We start from the raw sequence: 24,776 nt of genomic DNA on the forward strand, positions 1-24,776 counted from the left end.
TCCTGATTGGGTAACTGCCTGAGATGCTGGTTCTAAGATTCAGGACCCTGTGGCTTGTCTCGGCCCTTTCCCTGTGTGCCCGGCTGAATGTATGCATGTGTATGCCAGCCTGTGTGTGCCTCTCCCTGTGCGTGAATCTGGCCTGTCCCCTGGGAACCGTGCCTGTGTGATGCTGGGGGAGAGGCTGCCGGGTGCCCCTGTGGGTGGTGAGATTGTTTCCCCCGACTGCACGCCCCTGGAGTTCTGGCTCTGGGTGTGAGTGGCCGTGCCTCTCGGGGGCCGGCGTCACCGTGTGACAGTGGCTGAGTGAGCTCAGGGTGCTGGGTGACGACTGTGTGTCATGTCTTTGTGTGCAGCTGAGTCTGGGTTTTTCTTGCTGTGATATCTTTCGGGGCTGCATGTTGCTGTGCATGTGGCTGCGGCTGACTCTGGGGTTGCTGGGATTGCACCAGTGCTTTCTGGGGCTGAAAGTGCATCTTTGCACTGTGCGGGTTTCTGTGCGTCTGCGTGTGACCCAGCCTGTCCTGGACTGGCGCCTTCTTGCTCTGGGGTTACTGAGGAATTGGTCCTCTGAGTGCACAGTTGTGTTGGACCGTGCTAGTCTGGGCCTCGGGCCTCCGAGCAGTAGAACCAGTTGGGTCTAAACTCACAAATGTGGCCAGACCGAGTGCTGACCTGCAGACACCAGCAGGCTGGAGGAGGCGGCAGGGAGTTGTTTAGGGAAGGGAGAGGAGGCTGGAGGAGGGGCCCTGCAGGCCCAGGAAGTGGCCCCGCCGGCATCTGGGCAATTCAGGCCCCTTCTCCCTGGGGGGAAGTTGACTGATAACATGGAAAGGTTTGTGTGTGTTTGTGAGAGAAGAGGACCTGTTTGTGGTTTAACAGCCCTGCCTGTCCCACCAGCTCCTGGTGGGGAAGCTCTTCAGCCTGTTTTGCTGGGACTGGCACTCTCAGAGTGGCTGCAGGGTTGAACCTCACAGCCCCCTTCTCTCAAGGAGAAGCCATTAATGAGTTATCTTGTCTACAGACAGAAGATTCTAACAGTCCCTGCTCTGCACGGTGGCCAGTAGCCTGCGGCTGAGGAGTCTGCAGTAGCTTCTGGCCTCCTCCCAGAGACATCTGTTCCCCTACATCATTTCTACTACTGCTACTGCTGTCTTGCAGTTTACAGAGTACTTCTCTGCACTTAATCTCATGGTCCCTTCTCAAAAACGAGTGAAGAGTTCAGCTCCGGGAAGAGGTTAGACAAAGAGCCTCTCAGCCTAGGTCTCTGATTCTAAACCCCACATTCCCTGCGTTACTTTGCACCTGATCTATTTCTGCTTTAGACACATTTAAAATTTTTCATTTTATTATCTCATTTTTTAGCTGAGATAGAATTCACATACCATAAATCCACCACTGTAAAGTGTACAATTCAGTGGTTTTTAGTATATGCACAAGGTTGTACAAGCATCACCACGAATTCCAGAACATTTTCATCACTCCCGAAAGAAACCTCACACCCCTTAGCCATCACCCACAGCCTCCCTCCCACCACCCCTGCCCTGCTGTAACTGACTCTAGGCAACCACTAATGTACTTTCTGTCTCTATGTATTTGCTTATTCTGGGCATTTCATATAAGTGGAATCATACACTATGTGGCCTTTTGTGTCAGGCTTATTTCACTCACCGTCATGTTTTCAGGGCTCATCCATGTTGCAGCACGTGTCAGGACCTCATTCCTTTTTATGGCCGAGTAATATTCTATGGTATGGATGTACATTTTGTTGGACATTGGGGTTGTTTCCACTAGGCACATTTTAAATTATTATAGAAAGCCTTATTTTCACCAGATGCCAGTGACCTCCAAAATAAGAATAAAACTCAACCAGCTTTTATTCAACTTGAGTAAATCATGCTTGCCCAGGGAGCCGGCAGAGGCTGGGATGTTCCCTGGAAGGAGAGGCTTTCTTCCATGTGGGGTGAGGCACAAAGATGCAAGAAGGAACAGAGAGGGTAGGCATGTGTGCACAGGATCAGGAGACGTGGGCCAGGCTGGCTGTGCCTCTGGTCCGACCTTCCTCAGGTTACTTCCCTTCTCTGGGCCTCAGCTCATCTGAAAGGGCTGGCTTCCCTCTAATGTGTGTTCTTTGGCTTTCTTCTCTGGAATAACTGACCTTGTGTTGCCTTTCATCCTGAGAATCTCAGAGAGTGAGCGAGAATTAAATGATTTTGAAGCCTGTATCCCCCCCGCCCCCCATCATTTCCTTACTCCTCAAAATGTGCATCCTTCGTTGAGTCAGAGACACTCAGGGCATTTCTTTCCTTCCCCAGCCCGTGGTCCTGCTGCACGGCGTGGGAACTAAGGGAAGTCACAGCCCGACCTGCAAAGCAGTGCTTCCCTCTTTTTAAGTTTTGTTCCTTCCCCCCCAGTCTTTTTTTTTTTGCGGTACGCGGGCCTCTCACTGTTGTGGCCTCTCCTGTTGCGGAGCACAGGCTCCGGACGCGCAGGCTCAGCGGCCATGGCTCACGGGCCCAGCCGCTCCGCGGCCTGTGGAATCTTCCCGGACCGGGGCACGAACCCGTGTCCCCTGCATCGGCAGGCGGACTCTCAACCACTGCGCCACCAGGGAAGCCCCTCCCCCCCCCATCTTTAATTATCTCATTAATCTTGTCTCATTCTTTTGTGAGAACAGGCAGAGAGCCCAAGAATAGGTAAAGCAGTAGCTCTCAGGAATGGGTTGTAATGTTGTGATTTTTTTTTTTTTTTTTTACGTTGTGGTTTTTGACAGATGTTCAAGGTGACTAATTTTCATGGGCAGATCTCCAGTCTCTTTGAGGTGGCGGGGTTGGATCAGGGTTGCTCAGCCCCAGCATTGCCGATGTTGGGTGAGCCGTCTGTTGCAGGGGCCCGTCCTGTGTGTTGGAGGAAGTGTAGCAGCACTCTGACCTCTACCCACTAGATGCCAGTAGCATCCTCCCAAAAAAGGCTCCAGCCTCGCCTGGCGTCCCCTGCTGAGATCAGTTGCCCCCAGTTGAGAACCACTGGGTTAGACCCAGCAGTCTCTTCCAAGTTTGTTCCTGCGGTTGTGTGAGTTGTTTTGTGTATGTCTCACTTCGGCACCGAAGTTGGTGGCCCTGTCGTCAGCAGAGCTGTCCCCGATGTTTCCACTTCTCCTTCGTTGTCGGGTAGGGAGTGTGAGAACTAACTGATGGTCTCTGCCTCTGCCCAGTGCGTTACATACATGATCTAATGACAGCGTAGGACCGGGACCCTCTGCCGGACTCATGCCTTGGTGAAATTGACACCTGTGGTGTGTGTCCCTTCCTGCCCAGACCTCTCTCTACATGATCTCCGTAACCCTTTGCCCACCACCGCTGGCTTCTGTCTGGTTTCTGTCCTCAGTCAGCCTTGCATCTCTTCCAGCCATCACTGCTTTCCAGGTTTCTCTCTTCCCCATTCAATGGGCTCCTCTGTGTAACATACAAAACATGCCAAGTCCCAGCGGTGCAGAGTTGTTGGGATGTGTGTTTTCTTCTCATTTAAGTTTTCTCCTTGAAAGAAAAAAAAAGAAAAATTGCAGTCAGGGCTTAAATCGTGGTTACTCTTGGAGCCTCTAACCCTCTTGGCCTTGTAACATTTAGGAAATATTAAATGTCCCTTTCTTTCATGTCTATAAATAAACCAATAGCCTAGAAAGTTTTATATTAAACTTTGAGCCTTTTTGAGAACCACCAAGAGCTTCATGACCCACAGACAGCCTGATCCTGGCCACGTTCCATTAAGAAAGACTTGCCTGGAATGGTGGTGGTGGTGGTGGTGGTTTTATTTATTTATTTTTTAACTTGTGTGTTGTGGCTTAAAATGGTGTTGATCACTCAGCTGTTGCCTAGCTTGAAGGGAGGAAACAGCCTCTTAAGACATTGCCCCCTCCCCTTAAAACAGAAAAACAGGATATGCTCCAAAGCAGCCCTGGAAAATGGAGAGCTCAGGGCTGAACAAGCGTGTGGAGTAGCAGCGCCGGCCAGGAGCGCTCTGTTAGCAGGCATCCATCTGCGATGCCTTGGAAGGCATGTGGGGAAACATCAGGAAACCTGAAAATTCCTCCGCGGAAATTACTCAGGGGAGCAGCAGAGCAGGATTGGTAAGGAGAGGGTGCGGCTCTTTGGAAGGAACCAGGTTTCCTGGACATCTGTATCTTTTGCAGACACCAGAGCAGGAAATGTGAGCCTTGTGTCTGAGGCTTGTCGATAGCGGCATCTGGGCTGTGACATTCTCTTTCTTTCTCTGCAGTTGGAGGCTGGCAGCGATGAGGATCGCAAGTTAAACCACAGGTAAGCAGACTTAGTGTTTTCGTCCTGAAGTCTTTCTTCCAAGCAGGTAAGAAATACTCTTGTGGCTTTCCAAAAGGGAGGACCCTCGAGAAAGACTACACCAGCTTTTTAGTAGTGCTTTAAAAACGATCCAGAACACACAGACAGAAGGAGAGCTTTCCAAGTGATCTAGACGTTTAACTGTAAACAGCTTTAATAACATTATGTAACATTTAGAGAAGAAAAAAAAATGATTGCCAGTGTTCCACCCCCCTGGCTTTACCGTGATGATGAGTATCTTTATAAACTTCCTTCCAGATTTTACTTCTGCTTTAAAGAAAATAATCATTTTAGTATGTTCTCACTTTTCCATCCTGCTTTTGGGAAGGTATTCCTTTTGAGGTAAGTACATTGCTGATTTGAAACAGACATTCAACCCCTCAGTTTATTAATTCAAGGTGTTGTGTGTGTGTGTGTGTGTGTGTGTGTGTGTGTGTGCGCGCGCGCGCGTGCGTGTGTGCCAGTGAGAAATCTTTACGTAAACTCATTTGAGAAGCTTCTCAAGCTTGTAGCCCTCGGTTGCTGTATTCATGAGTAGACGCCAAAAGCACGTTTGTTTTTCTTTGCCAAAAATTGGGTGTTTTGTTGGTTTACAGAAGATTTAGCGCTTCATTATATAATGTATTCTTCTGCACTGAAGAACTAGTCTTAAACTCTGGCTCTTAGAGTGTAAAAAAGTAAACATCTAGATTAAAAAAAAAGAATTAAACAGAATTTAAAGGATTTTTTTTTTTTGATGTCTGTTTCATCTTGGGAGGAGGAGGAAAATTAATTGGAAAAGGAAATATGTGTTCAGAAACTGGGGTCAGCCGTTCATTACCGAGAGCAGGCTATCCTGGTTCAACTCACCCGCGGAAGTGGTAGAGCTCTGCCTCGCCTGTCTTTGAAGTTTTCTGTGTGTTTGAGGGAAGGGAGGCACCATTTTTTCTAAAGCTCATATGTGTAGAGAAATAGTTGTCTTATTACAATTGTGGGTCCTCGTTTTCACGTTATGCTGGAGGAAGGAACAGCGGCAGTGACACGTTTGCTCTTCAGACTGGGGGTGTGGGTTGCTGAGAGTCTGGAAGGCTGGAATCAGCTGGATTCCCAAGTGGGGGAGGGGGGAGGGGAGGAGTGGAGTCTGCTCTGGAGACTGTGGGGGAGGGAGAGCGGGGCGGAGGGCCTGCTGCCCGCCTCGTGGGGCCCCATCCCCGCACCCCCAGCTCCTCACCAGCCCTTACATGGACTTGGACTCTTCTCCCCCTCAAGCCGATCCTTTTCTTCCAGGCCTCTTGCCCCAGAGATGGCATTTAAGCCTCTCACTTAGATGGTCTTCCGTTTTTTAATTGCCCTTCCTGAACTGACAGCACAGTGTTTTGAATTGTTTCCATTAATAAAGAAGTTACAAATAGCAGTGGTAGGAAAATGTGTATGTGCTGCTGGCCAATAAAAGGCCCCTTTCTCTGCACAGCTTGGAGCTGGAGAGGACCGTACAAAGGGAAGTGATGGCAGCTCTCTGCATTGCCAAATTTAACCCTCACAATGACCCCGGGAGGTGGGGTATTCCCCCCAGGTCGCAGGTGAGGAATCCGAGGCCCAAGGTTGCCTTCGAAGCGGGGCCTCCGTTGCCCGCAACACCTGAGTTTGTCATAGGACACCACCTTTCCGGGGACCAGTTTCGTGGTTCAGTCGAGCAGGTGTGTTGCACGTACAGGCGTGGGAACTTGCTGAGCTCGCCCAGGTGGGTAGAGGCCACAGCAGGGCGAGAACCCAAGAGCCCTGCTGACTTGTGATGGTGCCTCCTAGGAAGTCAGATCGCCCTGGTGACCACCGTGAGTCCCTCTGTGCTGCTCTCAGTGGGTCCCCAGTGCCATCGTGAGCTCTGGGAGACCTGGGCTGCGGGGGGGGAACCTGGTCTCTGAGCCCATCCTCACAGGCTCCCCTTTCCTCCCCTCTTCCTTCACCTTGATGTCCACGCGCCGTTTTAGGCAGTGGACACCGTCCTGGTTTCTAACCCTCCGAACCAAACAAGAGAAGTCCTGCTGTCCTGGTGTAAGCTTTGACTGAAACTCATTGGCATCTGCATGTGGATTTGCATTTTCAGGCCTGTGCTCTCTAAGCTTCTCCTGGAGAAAAAAAAATGTGTGGAATGGTTCCTCATTGGTTGCTTGTCTTGGGGAGGAGAGTTGGGGAGAGGAGATTTCTCTTTGCTTCACATTCATCCTGAAGGTAATCTGGCCTGGTTTGGTTTCTGAAGGGCGCTGGGGAGGCCGCAGGATATGCCTCTCTCTCTGCCCCTTTGTCTACCCTTAATTGACAGTTTCATCTTTCGGGTCCTCCAAGAAGTGATCTTAGACCCACGTGTAGCCAGTAAATTGCTGAATCCGTGGGTTGGATCTTCTGTCTCACCTGCCCTTTTCCTCCCCTGTACCCCCCTGGTGGCACTATCAGTCAGGTCCTTGAACCTCCCCTGATCCACTGAGGGGCCACCCATCAACCCATCGCTCTGCGTCAGTTTATCGTCCCCACTGTCAGAGGGACGCCAGTCTGGAAGTGCCCGTGCTTCTTCCTCCTGGTCGCCACGCTTTTTTCCTCCTTCACCCTCGTCACTGGCCTTTCGTCAAATGAATGTGCCATTCTTCAGTCCTACCCCTGCTCCCTGACCAGGCTCTTTCTCTAAGCCAGTTCCCTTTCCAGTTGGCCACAGTCCTCATGGCCAGCTCAGCATGCTCCCATCCCAAACCTCTGTGGCTTCCCTCTCCTTGGCAGGTGGCTCTTGATTTCTCTCTGTGCTGGGTACCATACCTGCCTTCCCTGGCAGGTACCTGTGTTTTTGTCTCGTCCCTAACTGCTGGTGACATCTTAGTGACAGGGTCTTAGTTCTCTGCCTGCACATAGCACTTCAGCAGTTTAAACATATTAACTTTGTTTTGATTCTGCAGCGAATTGCATTCACGTGTGAGAAAGATGTGTCGAGGAAAGACGTGGGCTTTGGAGTCAGGCAGATCTAGCCTCGGAGCCTGGCTTCTGCACTAGTAGAGGTGCCAGCATGCATCTGGGAGTCACTGTGCCTCTGTGGGTCTCCGTTCTTCCATCTGTAAAATGGATATAGCTATGACCTTTCAGGGTTGGCGAATACTTTATGTGGGGCTCCTTGCACAGAGCCAGGTCCACAATGGGCGTGGAGGACAGTGGCTACGTTTGGTCTTCAGAGGATGGTGTTCCTATCAGTGTTAGGTTCACAGCCCAGAAGTAGAGGCTCTGACCCCCAGCAGGTGCCGCGTCCACTGTGTGGGGCTGAGAGGGCCACCCCCATGGCTGTCCTGTGACTTGGACCAGCCTGCGTCCTTTACCCAGTGACATCCCTGTAAGATGTAAACAGGAACGCACCTTCTGCAGAATCTTTATTGTCATCCGGATGGTTTCTCCGAAGACCTTCTGGCGGACATCTTGAGACCTGCTTACCGCCCGTCCAGAGGGAAGCTGAGTGACGCAGAGCTGTAGACCCAGCTCTCGCTCCCTCTGTCCTGCTCTCTGCGTGTGCAGATGGCCGCCGGCCTCCAGCGATCCCCTTTGGGAAGCTGTGCTGTTCAGACTGTGGGAACTGGTGAGCTTATGGCCTGCTGGCAGCAGCTCCTGGCTCCCTCACCATCCTGGGAGTTGCCTCTGTCTGGCATGAGGCGTAAGTGGTTGTGTGCCAGGCGGGGCCCTGGGGAGGGAATATGGTTGTGTTCTTTCCAGAGTGTGGATCAGGAGTGAGTGTTTTGCTGTTTTTTTTTGTTTTTTGTTGTTTTTTCGGTACGCGGGCCCCTCACTGTTGTGGCCTCTCCCGTTGTGGAGCACAGGCTCCGGACGCACAGGCTCAGCGGCCATGGCTCACGGGCCCAGCTGCTCCGTGGCATGTGGGATCTTCCCGGACCAGGCACAAACCCGTGTCCCCTGCATCGGCAGGCGGACTCTCAACCACTGCGCCACAGGGGAAGCCCTGCGGTTTTGTTTTTTTGGGGGGGTTTTTCATCCAGTATTTCAAGTCAAGCACGTGAAAATGATCATTAGCGTTCTTTTAATTTATTTTCTTACTTGCCCAAGCAAACGTTTGGGCCAAAGCAGCAGGACTTTGTCTTCTCTGTTTTATCTGGTTTCAGTGGTAAACTGTGAACTCCCTTACAACTCTGCCTTTCCCTCTACCCTCTCCTTCTTCCAGTCTTGACCTGGAAATCCCCAGAGGACCCCGCTCTCCATATTAGCTTTTCTCCCTCCCCGACAGCGTTAGGAAGGGGTGGTGGTTGGTGTGTCCTTGCTCTTCAGATCACACTTCCCAATCTTTATTCATGACCTCTTCTTCGAGGCCTGTCCACCCTTTGAGGTTTCTCTCTGCCTTTCTTGACGGTTTCTTAGCTGTCAAGACTTGACTGTGACTGTTGAGAGTCTGTCCCTTTAAGTCCCGGCAAGAGGTGTCGAGCATTTGCGGCATCCAGGCTCTGTGCAGCAGGCCACTGTATCAGCTGTCTACTGCTGTGTAACAAGCTACTCCAAACTCAGTGGTCCAGAACGACACACAGTTATTTCCTCACAGCTCCTGTGGGCCAGGAACCCGGACGTGGTTGAGCTGTGTCCTCTGCTGGGTTGAGCTGTGTCCACGTGGCTGCAGTCAAGGTGTTAGCCAGGGCCGGGATCTCATCTGTGGCTTGGGTCCTCTTCCAGGCTCACACTGGTTCTTGGCAGAATGCGTTCTCTTGCAGCTGTAGACTCCACGGCTGGTGGCTTGCTTCAGGACCGACAGGAGAATCTGATGCCATCAGGGAATGCCATCAGGAGAGGGACCATCCCATCACCTTTGCCATAGGGTATAACCTAACGAAGGGAGCAGCTCTCCCATCCTGTTCCCTGGTCCCAGCACACTCAGCATAGGGGGCTCATCCAGGGTGCCTGCCCCAAGGCCTGGGGTCCTGGGCAACCTCAGAATCTGCCTACCAGTCTCAGTCCGTGGGAGTTCTTGAGATGCCCCAGTCTAATGTAGAGAAAACAAGACACGTAACCGAGTAGGTTTCTGTACAGTGTTACAGATGTGGCAGGGTGTAAAGGCATCACTTATATAAAGGCATCACTGGCTGGTGGGAAGAGGCCAGGAGCCCCAGGGAGCCGGCAGGAGTCGACCACATGCCAGCGACAGTCATTTTCTCCACTCAGCACCTGTACGCTCCTTCACACCTGGAGGCTTGGCATCTCGTGTTTGCCCCATGTTGCATACTGACCTCTGCAGTAACACCTCCAGTGACCCTTAGACATTTTTTCCATGAGCTTTGGCCTTGGGGAGGGACAGGCCTGGGTTTGGCTTCCACCTCTGTCATCTGTCACCTCACCTGGCTGTCATATGACCTGGGCAGGCCTCATTTTCCAATGGGCAGAATAACCTGTGGCATCATAGACGTTCCGACAAATGCCCCGCCTCTGCCTCCTTCAGGTCGCTTCCTCTGGTCACTTCTGACTCTTCCTTTTTTTCCCCACAGGCGTTTATCTCTCCTTAGTATTTCCTTGAGACTTGGGACTTGTTGTGTAGTATTTACCGAAGTACATAAATGTTCTCTGCTAGGAGGATCAGCTGTATAATTTGTGGAGCCCAGTGCAAAATGAAAATTGTAGATCCACTTTTTAAAAAGTGATGAAGAATTTCAAGGTGGCAACAGCAGAGCATTAACCAAGCTCGGAGCCCTTCTGAGCACGAGGCCTTGAGCCACTGCCCAGGGCGCCTGCCCACTTGACCATGAGCCCACCCTAAGGACAGAGCCTTCCCCACCTCTCCCATCACCTCTCCCGGTGCCTGGTGTGCACTGGATGGGCCATCGAGGTCTTGTAAATTGAATTTTCCAAGTTCTGTCTCATGGTGAGGAACTCAGAGTGGTCTTGGACAACACACAGGAAGCAAAGGACAGAGAAATTTTTCCTGCGATTTCCCCCTGCAGTTTGGCAATACAGGTGCTGTTAGCGCAGTCTCAGCAGCCCCGTCCTAATCTGCTTACAAGCCATTCATTCACCAAATCCTTACTGAGCACTTACTGTGTGCCAAGCACTGTCCTAGGAGCTGAGAATATAGCAGTGAACAGAGCACAGAAATCCCTGCCCTTGTGGCTGACTTTCTGTTGGGGGAGACAAGACAGTAGGTAAGATAACAGGTACATTAAGTGTGTTAGCAGGTGCTGAGGAGGAAAAGTCAACCAGGGACGGAGGCTGTGGAAGTGAGCCCTTCAAACGTGCTGTGCTCTGTGAGTTGCCTCATGGGCGTTGTTTTATTTAGTCTGTGTAAGGAAAGCACCACTTCAGTTCCCATTCTCTGGATGAGAAGACAAAGCCTCAGGGAGGTAGCTGGCCTAACTTCAGTTAGTAGGAGGTGATGGAGCCAGGACCCTCATGCTCCGAGTCTCTGACTCCAAAGCCTGTGCTCTGAGCCCCAAAATTCGAGAGCCATCTCCGCAAGCCCGCCTCCCGTGGCTTTGCCCTCTTCCCTTCTGGCCTGAATCCCAGGGGCCCCACCGTGAGCCGTGTGCCCTGTCCTGTGAGCTCCCTGACCTTGACCTAGAGTGAGACTTGTAGTCGATGCCCCTTCCCATGCAGTCGCCTGGACGGGTAGCAGGGGAGGGTGAGGGGTGCTCCTCGTGGCTCCCGTTCAGCGGGGGCCTGTAGGTGCAGGCACTGGGCTGGGAGCTGGATGCAGCTTGTCTCGTTTCTGTCACCCCCACAAGGTGCCTGCCTCATTGTAGGAAACTGCAGTTCCCAGGGGCCGGAGCCAGGGTTTAGATGCAGGTCGCTGTGACTCAGAAGCCTGTGTCCCTTCCTTGCTGCTCCTGTCCCCACAGGGCACCTGCAGGTTTGTGTTCAGCTCATCCCGTCCTGTCCCCACCCGCGTGGCTTTAGAGGCAGCTACCTCCCGTCGACTCCCAACCTGAAACACTGGGGTGCACACGTGTGACGTCCTGGGGCCGTTGTACCATTCTGCCCTTCCTTTCGGTTTAACTCCGGTATTCTTCCTGGCAGTTGGTTGGAACGTTTGATGTTAAAATCAGAATTCGCCTTCAGCATGTGTCAAATAGTTTTTGTTATCGTTAGAAAACTCATCCTAGAATGGGGACACGTGAGAACAGAGGTGAAGAGTTAATTTGATTCTGTTGAACGTAATTAAAGTTATTAAGGTTAACTTAAAATGGATTTTGCTCAGAGTCTAGTAGGTTTCATTAAACTTTTGAAATACCAGTGCTTAGACTTCAAAAGAAGCCTGGGGGCTTCCCTGGTGACGCAGTGGTTGAGAGTCTGCCGGCCGATGCAGGGGACACGGGTTCGTGCCCCGGTCCGGGAAGATCCCACATGCCGTGGAGCGGCTGGGCCCGTGAGCCATGGCCACTGAGCCTGCGTGTCGGAGCCTGTGCTCTGCAACGGGAGAGGCCACAACACTGAGAGACCCGCGTACCGCAAAAAAAAAGAATGCCTGGAAGCCCTGGTCTCATTCTTCCTGTGCACTTAGCACACCAGGGGAGCGTGTTTGCACACCAGGGGAGCATGTGTACACACCAGGGGAGCCTGTGTACAAACCAGGGGAGCGTGTTTGCACACCAGGGGTGCCTGTGTGCACACCAAGAGTGCGAGCTCTTTCTTCCTGGGTGATCGTGGTACCCGATCACCCTCGTGGTCAATGGAGCAAAGCTGTGAGTGGGAGTCAGAAAACCTCGGTTCTGTCCTACAATGTGTCATCTGCTGTGCAACCTTAGGCCAGTCACTAAAGGTCTCTGGGCCCCCACTGCCTCCTTTGTAAAGTGAAGAGATGAGATTAGATTATGGCTTCCAAATGCAAGAAGGCGAGTCCTCACTCACACCCACCAGTCTAGTTCTGTGTTACCTTGTTAACACTTCTAAACATTCTCGGTAGCTTTCTAACAGGCCGTCCAGAGTTTCTCCTTTCTTCTTAGGCTGAGAGCAAGGTAAGCCCTGTGTGGGGCGTCTCGCCAAGTCACGCTGAGATGGAGAGAACTGGTGTGGCTGCTGAGAGGAAGTGGACCCTCTGTTCGGACCCACTTCCCCCTCAGTGAGCATCAAGCCAGGCGCGCTTCACCCCGGAGCAGGGCCACACGCATGGCGGCGGCCGTCTGAACAGAAGGGACTCCCGCCTTAAGAGTTCATCCTTGGCGTATGTTGTGCTGTGGTCAGATACCCTGGATCTGGACAGTGTAGTGGGAAATTCCTAAGACTAGGAGGATATCCACGGGAGTCTTTCTGTTTTGAGGAAGGCTGCAGGAAGAAGACAGGATTCATCAAAGAGGATTAATCGAAGTCTGGAGTAGCCACTTGCAGGGCGTGCTGAGTGATGGGGCTGGGGGCTGGGGGCAAGACCACGCGTCTGGCCCACAGGGCTCCCACTCTGGGGTGTGGAAAGCCCTGGCGATGGTCCCCACTCCTGCGGCAGAGGCAATGTGCTGATGAGAGCACCCCCCGGCCGTCCTGCCCCGCCGTGCGGGGAGAGGATCAGCAATGCCCAGACTGCCGTGTAAATTACGGAATTGTGCCGTTGGCTGTGCCTCGATGCGGTGGGGCTGCTGGGTCGTGTCTGTACCCACCCCCTGACCGCCTGTGTGACTGTGACCTCGGGCCAGCCCCCTGCCCTCCCCGAAACAGGAAGGGTCCTCCTCGGTTCAGGGGGCTTGTATGAGGCTGGGAGGGCGTCTTGTACAGTGTGTAGTGTCTGGTCCTTGCTAGCCACAGGGCACCGGTATTTTCATAGATGGTGGGAAGCGAGAGTCCCTTCTGCCGCCTTCCTGACCGTGTTCTCCCCCAGACCAAAGACCAAAAGGTCAACTGAGTGGAACCCAAGGGAAAAAACAGCCAACGCCTGACCTGTTTCCCTCCAAGTTACACTGAGCCTGGTACCAGGCGAAGCATCGTGTCTTGTCTGCCTTTATTTATTTATTTGTACAGGTTAAAAAAATTTTTTTTTCTCCTTGAATGGCTACTTTTGAAGCTATTTTTAAAAAGACTTTGTTTCAAAGAAGGCCTCAGAGGCCCCGCCTTAGGAAATGTCTGGTGCCCTCCCTGCAGGGGGCCTCCCCGCGCTGGCAGAAGTGATTCCCACACTCTTGTCTTGTCGAGAGTTCTCAAGGCATGAGTCCCCAGATCGGGACCCACAAGGGAGGGGACTGTTGGCGTGCTTCGGAGAGAGCCGGGCCCGCTGCCGCCTCTGGAAATTGCTTGTCCCTTCTTCCCAGATGTCCAAGCCTGCTGTTCCGTGTCTTGTCTGAAGCAGCTGGTAGTTGGGAGGGGCTGTTCGCTTCTGGGGAGGAGGCCGCTGAGCCATACGGCAAGGGGGCTTTCTCAGGAGCCTGCTCCCCAAGCCCGGGTGCCCTGTGCAGGCCCCGCCACACGGAGTGGGAGGGAGATGGAGATGTGTCGCTTATGAAGCAACCTTGTAACGGAGGCAGTTTTTTTTTTTTTTTTTCGCGGTACGCGGGCCTCTCACTGTTGTGGCCTCTCCCGTTGTGGAGCGCAGGCTCAGCGGCCATGGCTCACGGGCCCAGCCGCTCCGCGGCACGTGGGATCTTCCCGGACCGGGGCACGAACCCGTGTCCCCTGCATCAGCAGGCGGACTCTCAACAACTGTGCCACCAGGGAAGCCCAGCAGTTTTTATTTAGAGTTATATTTGCCTTATCAATCCAGCCAGTGTATTGGGTTGGCCAAAAAGTTCGTTCGGGTTTTCCATAAGCTGTTACGGAAAAATCTGAACGAACTTTTTGGCCAACCCAGCATGTTTGGTGCCTATATGTGTATTGGGTTCTGTGCTGAATGCTGGGGATTCCATGTTAAATAAAAAAAGAGTCCTTACCCTCCAAAGGTAACATGTGTGCTGTGTCTACCATAGCTCTGCCCAAAAGCGATTTGAAACAGCTTATAACATTCAAAGGGAACAGTATGATTTAGAATTGGAAAAGTGGAACATGGTGAAAACATAGGGGAAAATAAAGCAAAGTGAGGAGAAGGTTTGTATGTGGGATTCAAGGCATAATGTTGGTATAGTTACCAGAGTTTGGCTACACATCTGACTTTGAGCTTCCTGGGAGTCAAAGCAAAGAGAGAAACAAGATCAGTTGCTTGACTCATGGTGTCCTTAAAATACCGCCAGGTCAGTTTCTCTGAAGAACTGTTCCTGGTAGATACCTGCGGATGGGTATTCGTGAGGAGACCCAGTGAGATGGGCAGACAGGCAGGTTGTCTTAGGTTTGGCCCTGAGGCCCACAGGGAGAGCTGATGCCACGGGCCCATCCCACCAATTAACCTGGGTATTTGTTGTCTTGAGAGGTGAGGTCAGCTGCAGCGCTTGGTGCCAAATCTGCTGGCCACCCCAACCGTTGAAAACAGGATGCTGAGTCACATCCTGCAGGTCTGCAGCGTCCTGACTTCGCGTGCCTGTCACAATGGGAGGCTCACCCGGGCAGGTTGGCCCCCCACTTTTCTGAAAGTGTGGTCTCAGAGCAGGAAAACGCTAAAATTAGGTCTTACGTGGGCCAGGGCCATGTGTGTGCGAGGCTCTCAAAATCTGGACAGCCATAGACCAAGAGGAACCCAGAGAGGGGAGCTTCCCATCATCCTCCACTGCCTTAGGCATGAAGCGAGGCTGCTGCTGTTCTGGAAACACAGAGGGGAAATGGTCCTGAGGCAGGGAGAGATCTCAGGTGCTGCGGGTCAGAGCATCCAAGAGGGAAGCAGGAAGTCAGGGCGTCTGCCAGTGATGATGACCAGTGAGAGGGTCTTAAGTTTTTAATCACTGGCCAATAGAGAAGAATTAAAAGGAGTGTGTTTGCCAAAATCCAGTTAAGTGGAATTAAAAAAAACTTTTTAAAGTAATTTACAAAATTCAGAAACAAAAACGTACATAAAAGTTGCAAATATAGTACAAATAACATTTTTCTAATCCTCAGACCCCATTCAGGGTCCACCATTTGTCCCAACGGTGTCTTTTGTAAAGGATCCAGGTCAGGATCGCCTGCTGCATGTAGTGGTCCTGTCTCCTGACTCTCCTTCAGTCTGGGGCATTCCTTAGTCTTCCTTTGACTCTCGTGACCTGGACACTTTGAAGGGAGAGGCCTGGCAGTTTGTAGAATGTCCCTCAGTTTGGGTTTGACTGATGTTCCCTCAAAATTAGATTCGGGTCGTGCAACACCATGTGTCCCATCACCGGTGATGTTCACCGTGGTCCTCAAGTGGCTTTGCCCGGCTTCTTTACTGCACAGGTATTCTTTTCCCCCTTTATCAAGAAGTGTTTCTTGCGGGGGGAATACTTTGAAATTAGGTCAGTACCCGATGCCCCCTCAACTTTTCCATTTATTTATATCTGTGTGGACTCCTGTTTGTCTGTTTCATGCATCGGTTCATAGTCTGTTAATTGTGTTCTTGACTTCAAGTTTCAAATTGTCCCCGATTTAGCCTGTGAGGTCTCATTCAAGCTGGCTTCCCTGTCCCTTGACGTATCCACATCTCCCTTGAAGCACTGCCTTATTTTCTGACGCCAGATGGCAGACCTCATCTTGTACTTTCCATCCCCCATCTCTGGAATCCCTCATTTCTCCAAGGAGCCCTACCTAGTTCCTTTTAGTAGAGAATGGAATTTCAAAACCGAGGCAGGTGGTGATTATTTTGTGAATCACTGTCTTGTACACCTGGAACTAACAGTGGCGTTAGGTCAATTATACTTCAACAAAAAAAAATTTTAATAAAGAATTTATGAAGCATTTTAACCCCTGTGAATAATAATTGGAAGGGATAATTGATGGATGAGATTAGGAGCTGGGGCTGGACCTAGAAATCTGACAGTGGAATGCAGAACATGGAAAGTGGTAGATACAGGTTGTCACGTTCCATTTATTTGGGTTTTAGTTGATCCATGGGCATATCTGAGAACTAAATGTCCACTAAGTTAAAAAAGCAGAAAATATTACATTTTTTTTCATGTACTCTATATAAAGATTTCTTGAAGCTCTTTCTACTCTCTAAAAACAAACAATATTAATTAAGGACTTTTCTTTTGAAGAAATAAAATTATACCAAATTAATCTGGAAAACAAAAACAAAGAAGCTGAGGTAAGTGTACTTATTATTACTGTCGGGGGCATTGCTCTCCACAGGCCCCTTCAGTGGGCAGAATTAGGGGATATGTGGAGGTACGTGCACACGGAAGCACACACGTGCACACACACGTTTGCATCTGTATTTTTTTCTCTATTTAAATATATTGAAAACCATGAATTCAAGCTAATACCTTCAATTCTGATCCAACATCTCTGGGTTCATTCTAGTTTTTTCTCTCTCCATATTTGTAATCCCTTTTCTTTCTTTTTTTTTTTTAAATAAATTTATTTGTTTTATTTATTTTTATTTTTGGCTGCATTGGGTCTTTGTTGCTGCACATGGGCTTTCTCTAGTTGCGGCGAGCAGGGGCTACTCTTTGTTGTGGTGCATGGGCTTCTCGTTGCGGTGGCTTCTCTTGTTGTGGAGCACGGGCTGTAGGCGCGCGGGCTTCAGTAGTTGTGGCTTGCGGGCTCTAGAGTGCAGGCTCAGTAGTTGTGGTGCATGGGCGTTGTTGCTCCGCGGCATGTGGGATCTTCCCGGACCAGGGCTCGAACCCGTGTCCCCTGCATTGGCAGGCGGATTCTTAACCACTGCGCCACCAGGGAAGCCCCTGTAATCCCTTTTCTGATAGTGAGGAACCTGGCTCCCATTGTCCCTAAAGTGTTTACTTGTTTGATCAACCCCCCTACCTGCAGCCACCTCTCCGCTGCTCACCACACCCTTTCCCTAACCCAGAGGCCTGCCTTGTTCTGCCCACCAGATGGTTTTCGGCCTGAATTGTTGGGGAAGAGAAGCAGACTTACTTTCTTCACTCTGTGTTTCCCCATGGGTGTCAATTCGGCAGAGGTTCGATGCTTACAGGTGAGACTCCTGGTGTCTTCTCCTGCCTTTTCCGCTTTTTGGCCACGTGAATTTGGACAAGCAACTTGATGTCTCTGAGCTTCAGTTTCCCCCTAGGTGGATGCTGAGGATTGGGTTAATGTATGACACGCCCAGTATGACACACAGCAAAGATGTTTCTTATCGGTTTTATATTTACTGAGTGCACATCTGAGGGGCGTCCAGAGACGGAGATCGTAGCCTTGGCTCTCAGGACTCCAGTGATGAAGAGAACTTAGTTGTGTTGTTTGAAACACTTGGTTGCCAAGAGGACCTGACTGTAACTGCATTTATGCAGTGAGTCTTTTGTTTTTTCCAGAGGTTGTAATGCTTAGTTAGAGGTGTCTGATAATTGATTGAAGCTTGAGAACTATTTTCCCAGGTTACATGTTTTATTTGAGTAATAGGGCATCTTTTTAATTTATTTTTTTATTTTTTATTTTTTCTGGTACGCGGGCCTCTCACTGTGTGGCCTCTCCCGTTGCGGAGCACAGGCTCCGGATGCGCAGGCTCAGCGGCCGTGGCTCACGGGCCCAGCCGCTCTGCGGCATGTGGGATCTTCCTGGACCGGGGCACGAACCCGTGTCCCCTGCATCGGCAGGCGGACTCCCAACCACTGCACCACCAGGGAAGCCCTTTATTTCTTTATTGAAGTATAGTTGATGTATGATATAAGTTACAGGTTACAATATAGTTACAATTTTTAAAGGTTGTACTCCATTTATAGTTTTAAAAACTATTGGCTATGTTCCCTGTGTCGTACTGTATATCTTTGCAGCTTATCGCATAACGTGGTAGTTTGTACCGCTTGATCCCCTGCCCTTATATTGCCCCTCCCTCCGCCCGTCTCCCCACTGGTAACCACTGGTTTGTTCTCTGTTATCTGTGAGTCTTATCTGTCCTGTTCATCCTGTGTGTGCTGAGCACCCAGTGTTGCAGCTGCTCAGAGATGACCAAGGTGAGTTAGTCACAAAATGCTTTGAGGCTGGAGAAGGGTACAGCTCGGCCAGTTTATGAGTATTTACTTCTGAGTATCGACTCTGTTATATGTCAGGCAGGGAGGGAGACTTAAAAAATTACGTGTCCTGGCCCTGGAGTCCCATCGTGAAGTTAAAATATACTGGTGTGAAGATAACATCGCCACCAGTTAGTAGGTAAATAGGTCCAGGAACATAGTTTGGGGCCTTGGGTTCCTATCCCTTTCTAAGTATATGACCTTGGATGAGTGACTTACCCTCTGAGCCTCAGTTTCTTCACCAGCACGGTGAGAGAAGGTGCTGTAACATGTCGAAAGGGAAGAGCATGGCTTGCAGCTAGGGTGGTGAGGGAGGGCTTCCTGGAGAAGACGTGAACGTTGGAAGGTGGACGGGACGTGGGGAGGCAATCAGGAGAGAGGAGACTGTGCTAGAGACCCAGAGTAGAAGAGTTGATGATGACAATGACATAGACGGGGATGGAGCAGAGATCGCATGGAGTGTGGGAGGAATAGTGTAAGAGCTGAAACAAGGAAGCTCTTTATTATAAATCACTTTCGCTGATTGCATTAGAAGCTCCCTGAGGTCCGAGAGTGCCGGATGACTGAAATTTAGTTAGTGACATGGCGTGGCTAACTGGCTGCCGTACAAAGCAAGCACAAGGACTCTGGGTTCTACAGATGCTGCATCATTGGAAGTTCTGGAGCTGGGACGTAATGTAACAAGAGCAGTGGCTGGGAACTAAGGCACGGGGTCCTCTGTTCTCTGCCCTGACTCTCATTAGGCTGCAAGCTCCCGGTACAGCTGTGCTGTCCCATAGCATAGCTGGTAGCTGCACGTGGCTAATTCAAATTGAATTAAAATCAAATAAAATGACAAATTCAGCTCATCAGTCACACTCATCGCATTTCGAGTGTTCAGAACATGGGCCTCTATGGCCGGTGGCTGCCGTATTGGACGGCACAGGTGGAGAAGATGTCTTTTGTCTTGGAAAGCACTGCCCTGCAGGGACCCTGAGGACCAAGCACAGAGCCGGGCACACAGTGAGGGGATGTCGCATGGCTTACGGGGCTGGGGGACTGGAAAGGAAAGGGCGCCCTGGAAAGGTTAGGACTTGGCGATCCATGAATATGGGATGGGCTGCATCCCAAAGAAAGGGCCGAGAACCGGGGACAGTTGACACAATTCGTTCTTGGAATTTTTGAGTTATTTCAAAAACATTTCCTTCGTGTGCCTGTTGTTTCTGGCTGGCTAGGTTGCCTCTGCTGCCATTGCGTTTCCTGCACAGGGTGGCCTTTCTCCCTCTGCGCTCACGAAGGGGGCTTAGATGCCGGTGTACCAGACGCTCGCGGGAAGATACACCGGCTCCGGCTTCCACAGACGGGGCCTGAGGGCTCTTGGGGGCCATCGGGGAGCTATCCCAAGGTTTGTGAAGCCAATCCAAGGTGTGTTATTTGCTGTCTCGCTTTTCCGGGGTGTGTGGGGGGGCAAGTCCCGATTCTGCGAGCTTGTTGGTATATTCAGCTGCTTGCTCCTACCCATTGGTAGGAAGGAGTGCTGTGTAGCTGGCTGCAGAGAATGTCTCTTACTGTCCAAAATACTTCTGGACATTCCTTCTCTCTGAGAGAAGCCTACGCCTTCTAGCCAAACAATACGTGCCCAGCAGCAAAGACATTTGTAACAAGCCCTGCCAGCATTTCTTGCCAGTGACCCCATTCCCTAAGTATAAGGCCCTGCAGAGCTGGAGTTTCCCTGTTGTCAGCATCCTGCGTGGAGGGGAGCTTTTGGGGGGCTCTAGCTGATCAGCGTGTCAGGTGAGTTGTTTGCTTAGGCCCCGAAGAATGGCATATGGGACAAGGCCTTGCTGAATGCCCCGTAAAGGACAAAATAAAAATAAGGCCTCGGCACAGCCCGGGGTCTTTGTGACTTTTGAACTTGAGTTGAAAATGAGGGAGGCACCCATGGGAGAACAGTGAAGAGAGTTTTCTGTCTCCACCTGCAGGCCGCTCACCTTACTTCGTGTACAGGTCTTCCGTCTCCTTTGCATCTTTACCAGCTGCATTTTGGTAGGAAGGGGGTTCTGGATCCATCTAAACCGTCGCCAGGAGTGGTTTTAAGGTAGACTTGCATCCATCCAGCTCTACCTGCTGCTCCTGCGGCTGCAGGTCACAGCGTCCTGCCGTCTGACCTCGGGATTCTACAGGAAGAGCCCTGAACTTGAAGCCTGTCAATCTCGTCCGGCCCCTTATGGGACGTACGACGGCAGACACGTCGTCTATCTTCTCTGTTTTGGTTCTTTCATCAGAAAAGTGGCACTGTAAGAATTAAGTGAAGAAACGGAGGGACAAGCTCTCTGTAAATTATGAAGCCCCATTCGGATTGGAAGTATCGTTGACTTACTTAAAATAACCCTCGATGAGTGGCTACTAGGCCTTCGGGTGCTGAGCACTCCTGGCTCAGCCGCTCACCCAGGGTTTGATTCTTAGCTTTGCACGTTCTGAAACTGGAGTATTAGTTCACCCAGGGATGATCAAGTTCTGAGAAACCAACTCATGCTAACCAGACTTATAAGGAACTGACTTATAAACCTGAATAGACATTTATGAATTCTCAGTGGAACCTCTTACCACAGAGACCAGATCCTCCTCCCCTGTTCCCTGGAGGGCACGTGTAGCAGAATCTTCCTACTCTCCTGCTCCTTGCTCTCTTTGTCCCTGTTTATAGGTCCTTCAAGGCCCAGCTTGGTGGTATTTCAGGGACATCTCCCTGGACCCCCCGGCTGGGCTGGGCATCCCTCCCTCCTGTGTGTGTGTGTGTGTGTGTGTGTGTGTGTGTGTGTGTGTGTATGGCACCTTATACATCCCTGCATCGTGGGACCTGCTGCGCTACATTGCAGGTACTGTCCTGCGTCTTTCTGACCCACTAGACTGTGCTGTTGCTCCGGGGCAGAAACCGTTTCCGTTTCACTTTGAACTCCCAGAGTTTAGCACTGACCAGGCACGGTAGGGGCACAGTCAGTATTTAACCTAGATGGAATTAATGGAACCTCCTCTTGGGAGTGTTCACGGGCACCACCTTTTCTGTAGTGACAACTTTATATGCATTCCATTTTTTTCTTGAATTATCGTCAAGCCCACTGGACAAACCAGTCTACTCAGTAATCACTGGGCAGAGCTGAGTGCGATCGAGAGTTAATTCTATCCATGCAAAAATATCAATAGTTCAGTTTGTTTCAACCAGGCCAGTCAATTTGAATCTTTTTTTTTGAAGTATAGTTGATTTACAATGTTGTCTTAATTTCTATCCTTTTTTGAGCTTATACTTTTTTTTGTGTGTGTGGTACGCGGGCCTCTCACTCTTGTGGCCTCTCCCGTTGCGGAGCACAGGCTCCGGACGCGCAGGCTCAGCGGCCATGGCTTACGGGCCCAGCCGCTCCGCGGCATGTGGGATCTTCCCGGACCGGGGCACGAACTCTCAACCGGACTCTCAACCACTGCACCACCAGGGAAGCCCGAGCCTATACTTTTATGCTCATTTTCTCTGGGTTTTTTTTTTTTGCAAGAGGTAGCATCAGAAATCCTAAAATCATAACCGGTTAATAACTTCCTGTTTCGTCATCTGTAAAATGAGTATAACAATGCCTGCTCAGCCTGCATGGGAGAGCTTCATGAAGATCAAATAGGCTGACGTTAGCCAGAGTGCTTTGTCAACAGCAGAGCTTATCAGAGGTCTGATCCCTCGTTATGATTGTCACCTCAGATGACTGTAATGCGGGGCTGCCTTTCAAGGGCAGGAACACCTGTGAGTCTGAAAGTATTGGTAGAAGAAGGGCACGTGCAATTATCTGCTAACCTGTTTTGCTGCTTCCAAGGAGGGTATTATTTTGTTTTTTTGACCTAGTGTGACCTCCCTACATTGCACCTGATTGTGGTAATCTCCTTCCGAGAGGACCACACGTTTTTATTGGTGTTATCTTCCACCAGCAGAAACATTTATCGTGTACCTACTGTGTGTAAGGTACTCTTATGAAGGCCACAAGGGGAGCCAGTTTCCTCTGTGTCTTCTGTCATTGTTAAGCTCAGGGGTTCTTAGCCCTGGATGTGCGTCGGGACAATTTCTGGGACTTTTAAAAAAGCAGATGCTGAGGACTTGTCACAGACCTTCCGAACTAGAATTGTCTGACGTTAGACCTGGACGTGAATATGTTTTAAAAGTTTTGGGCTTCCCTGGTGGCGCAGTGGTTGGGAGTCCGCCTGCCGATGCAGGGGACACGGGTTCGTGCCCTGGTCCGGGAAGATCCCACATGCCGCGGAGCTGCTGGGCCCGTGAGCCATGGCCGCTGAGCCTGCGCGTCCGGAGCCTGTGCTCCGCAACGGGAGAGGCCACGACAGGGAGAGGCCCGCGTACAGCAAAGAAAAAAAAAAAAAAGAAGGAAAAGTTTCCTAGGTTCTTCCGATGTGTGGCGAGAGCTGGAAATGAGGAGCGCTAGTGTCATATCCTGTAGTGTGATGTTTCTGCACCTGATGTTTCCCTTCTTCAAGGAATTATGTTTCTGAGTGGCCTGGCACACATCCAAACTGCCCAAACATAGACCCATCCCTTAAGGCTTGGCTTAGCGTGGTTCTCCTTAGTCTGCAAATATTTGGCTATTCGAATGAATGAACAGAGAGCCCTGTAAGTGAATATCAGAACATACCCATAATAGACCAAGCATTAGAACCCAGAAATATGGATTCCCAGACCAGTGCCTTGTATTTTCTTAGAACTTCCATGTGCACCAGAGTCACCAGGGGCCTTGGTTGAAAATGAGGTTGCCCAGGCTCTCCCCGGGACGCTTTCAGGAGCTGGACTGGCTTCCTTCATTTTTCAGAGAGGAAAGAAGGCCTTCCCCGCAGAGCTTGGGAATTAGACGGGGTGGCACAGCTGAGAGCCTCGTGTGGCCTCTACCACGTGGTGGGCGCTCGGGCAGTGGTGGTGCTCTTGCTGAGAAGCAGCTTCTTGACCAGCATGGCTGTGCTGCTCCCGCCCCCCTCCAGCCCCGCAGGATCCCCATTCAGTCCAGAAGGACCGATTGATGTGTCCTATCCCGTTACTGTGATGGTGGCAGCCCTGCTGCTTGCCCCCCGGGGGCTGATGCCCAGTCTTCTCTCTCTGAGGATGTTTCCCTGCATCTTTCCCGTGCCTCTGATGCATTCACGTGCTGGGAAGGAGGACTGGGGATGGGTCCTGTCCTTACTCCTTGGTGATGCTGAGCTCGGCCGTCAGGGCAGGCAGGGCAGAGGTGGCTGCAGGGTCTCCGCTCTGATTCTCACTCTGGACGGGCAGGGGCGAGGGCGTTCCAGGGGTTAAGAAGGTGGGCGTGGGCCCGAGAGAAGTGGGTCTCATCCCATCTTGTAAAGATTACGCTCCTGCAGCTGAAGTTTCCTCAACTGCAAAATAAGCATACTCGTAGTGTATGTTTCACTTAATCCTCTTGTGTGAGGATTAATCGATCGTTTGGGAGCTGGGAGAACCTTCCAGATGAGGCCCTCCCAGAAGTCTGCTCAGTGCCCTTCCTTCACAGAATGTTCCAGAACCCATCACTTAGACATTTCCTTTTCCCAGCCCTACAGGGTTCCTTTGGCAGGGGACTCATCCCATCCTGCCCTGCACTGTGGTTGGTTGCACGCTTACTTTATTTCCAGCTGCTCCTACTGGGTGGGTTTCGGGGTCCCGGCCCACACCCTCCAGGGCCCGCACCTGCCTTCCCGCTGCAGCCCGCCCTGCGCCCCTTGTTTGAGGTTCTCAGAGCATCTCCCAACCTCTACCTGGAATGCCATCCCCCACACCCCAGATTTGCCTCCTCCAGGAGTGATTAGCACAACCGAAGGATTTCCAGAATGAAACGGTGCTTGTGAAAACACCCACTAACTAACGGTGGTCGCTGCCCACGGTCACTGTTGGGTGAATGGATGGTGATATGTGACGGTTTGAACAAGGATGGGGTCCTCGTGGCTCGGGGCGGGTTACTGGGCCACCAGCTGTTTTTCCTCGCGGTTTCTAATACACACCCTGCTGCTCATTCCCAAGGCCCACTGCAAAGCTGTAGGAGTAAAGTGATTAGAGGAACTTCAGCTGTTTTGCTCCCTGTGAATGGCCCTCTTTCATCAGGATGTGCAGGGACAAGGGCCTTTTTAAACCCAAATATCAGGGAAGGACGAGAGTTCCACCAGAGCCATTTGCCATCTGGGTGGGAACGCCGTCGGGACGGGGACTCTGCTTCCTTGGACGGCTCCGTCCAGCCTCTTCTTCAGACGCTTATCCTTCTCTGGAGGGCGGGAAAGGCAGGGGCTGGGGGCAGTTCAGTTCATGATGTGACCACGGCAGTCCCGGACCTTTTCTGTTGTACTGACGTCTGCACCTCCAGCCAGCCAGCTCCCTACTTCTGCTCTTCAGGGGTTTCCAGCCCAAGTTAGTAAGTATCGCCACCGCTGATTTCTGCCCCCC

The 24,776-nt window shown here is 51.2% G+C and overlaps 1 protein-coding gene across 6 annotated transcripts in view; it reads left to right on the forward strand.

Annotated features, from left to right (window-relative positions):
• Positions 1-2,804: 2,804 nt before the first annotated feature.
• Positions 2,805-24,776, forward strand: part of SSH1 (slingshot protein phosphatase 1) — a 65,052-nt gene continuing 43,080 nt past the window's right edge. For 4 of the 6 annotated variants that reach the window (XR_003002785.1, XR_003002784.1, XM_024741563.1 and 1 more), the window contains exon 1: positions 4,588-4,697. Coding sequence is in view for 4 of the 6 variants with exons in the window: in XM_024741563.1 (XP_024597331.1) it covers positions 4,651-4,697 (47 nt within the window). In the remaining 2 variants the exon portion in view is untranslated. Of the gene's footprint in view, positions 4,127-4,275; positions 4,317-4,530; positions 4,698-24,776 lie in introns of those variants that run through there. The other 2 variants (XM_024741561.1, XM_024741559.1) reach the window with 2 other exon arrangements.

The sequence above is a fragment of the Neophocaena asiaeorientalis genome, unplaced genomic scaffold, assembly GCF_003031525.2.
Source record: "Neophocaena asiaeorientalis asiaeorientalis breed wild unplaced genomic scaffold, Neophocaena_asiaeorientalis_V1.1 scaffold648, whole genome shotgun sequence".
NCBI lineage: Eukaryota > Metazoa > Chordata > Mammalia > Artiodactyla > Phocoenidae > Neophocaena > Neophocaena asiaeorientalis.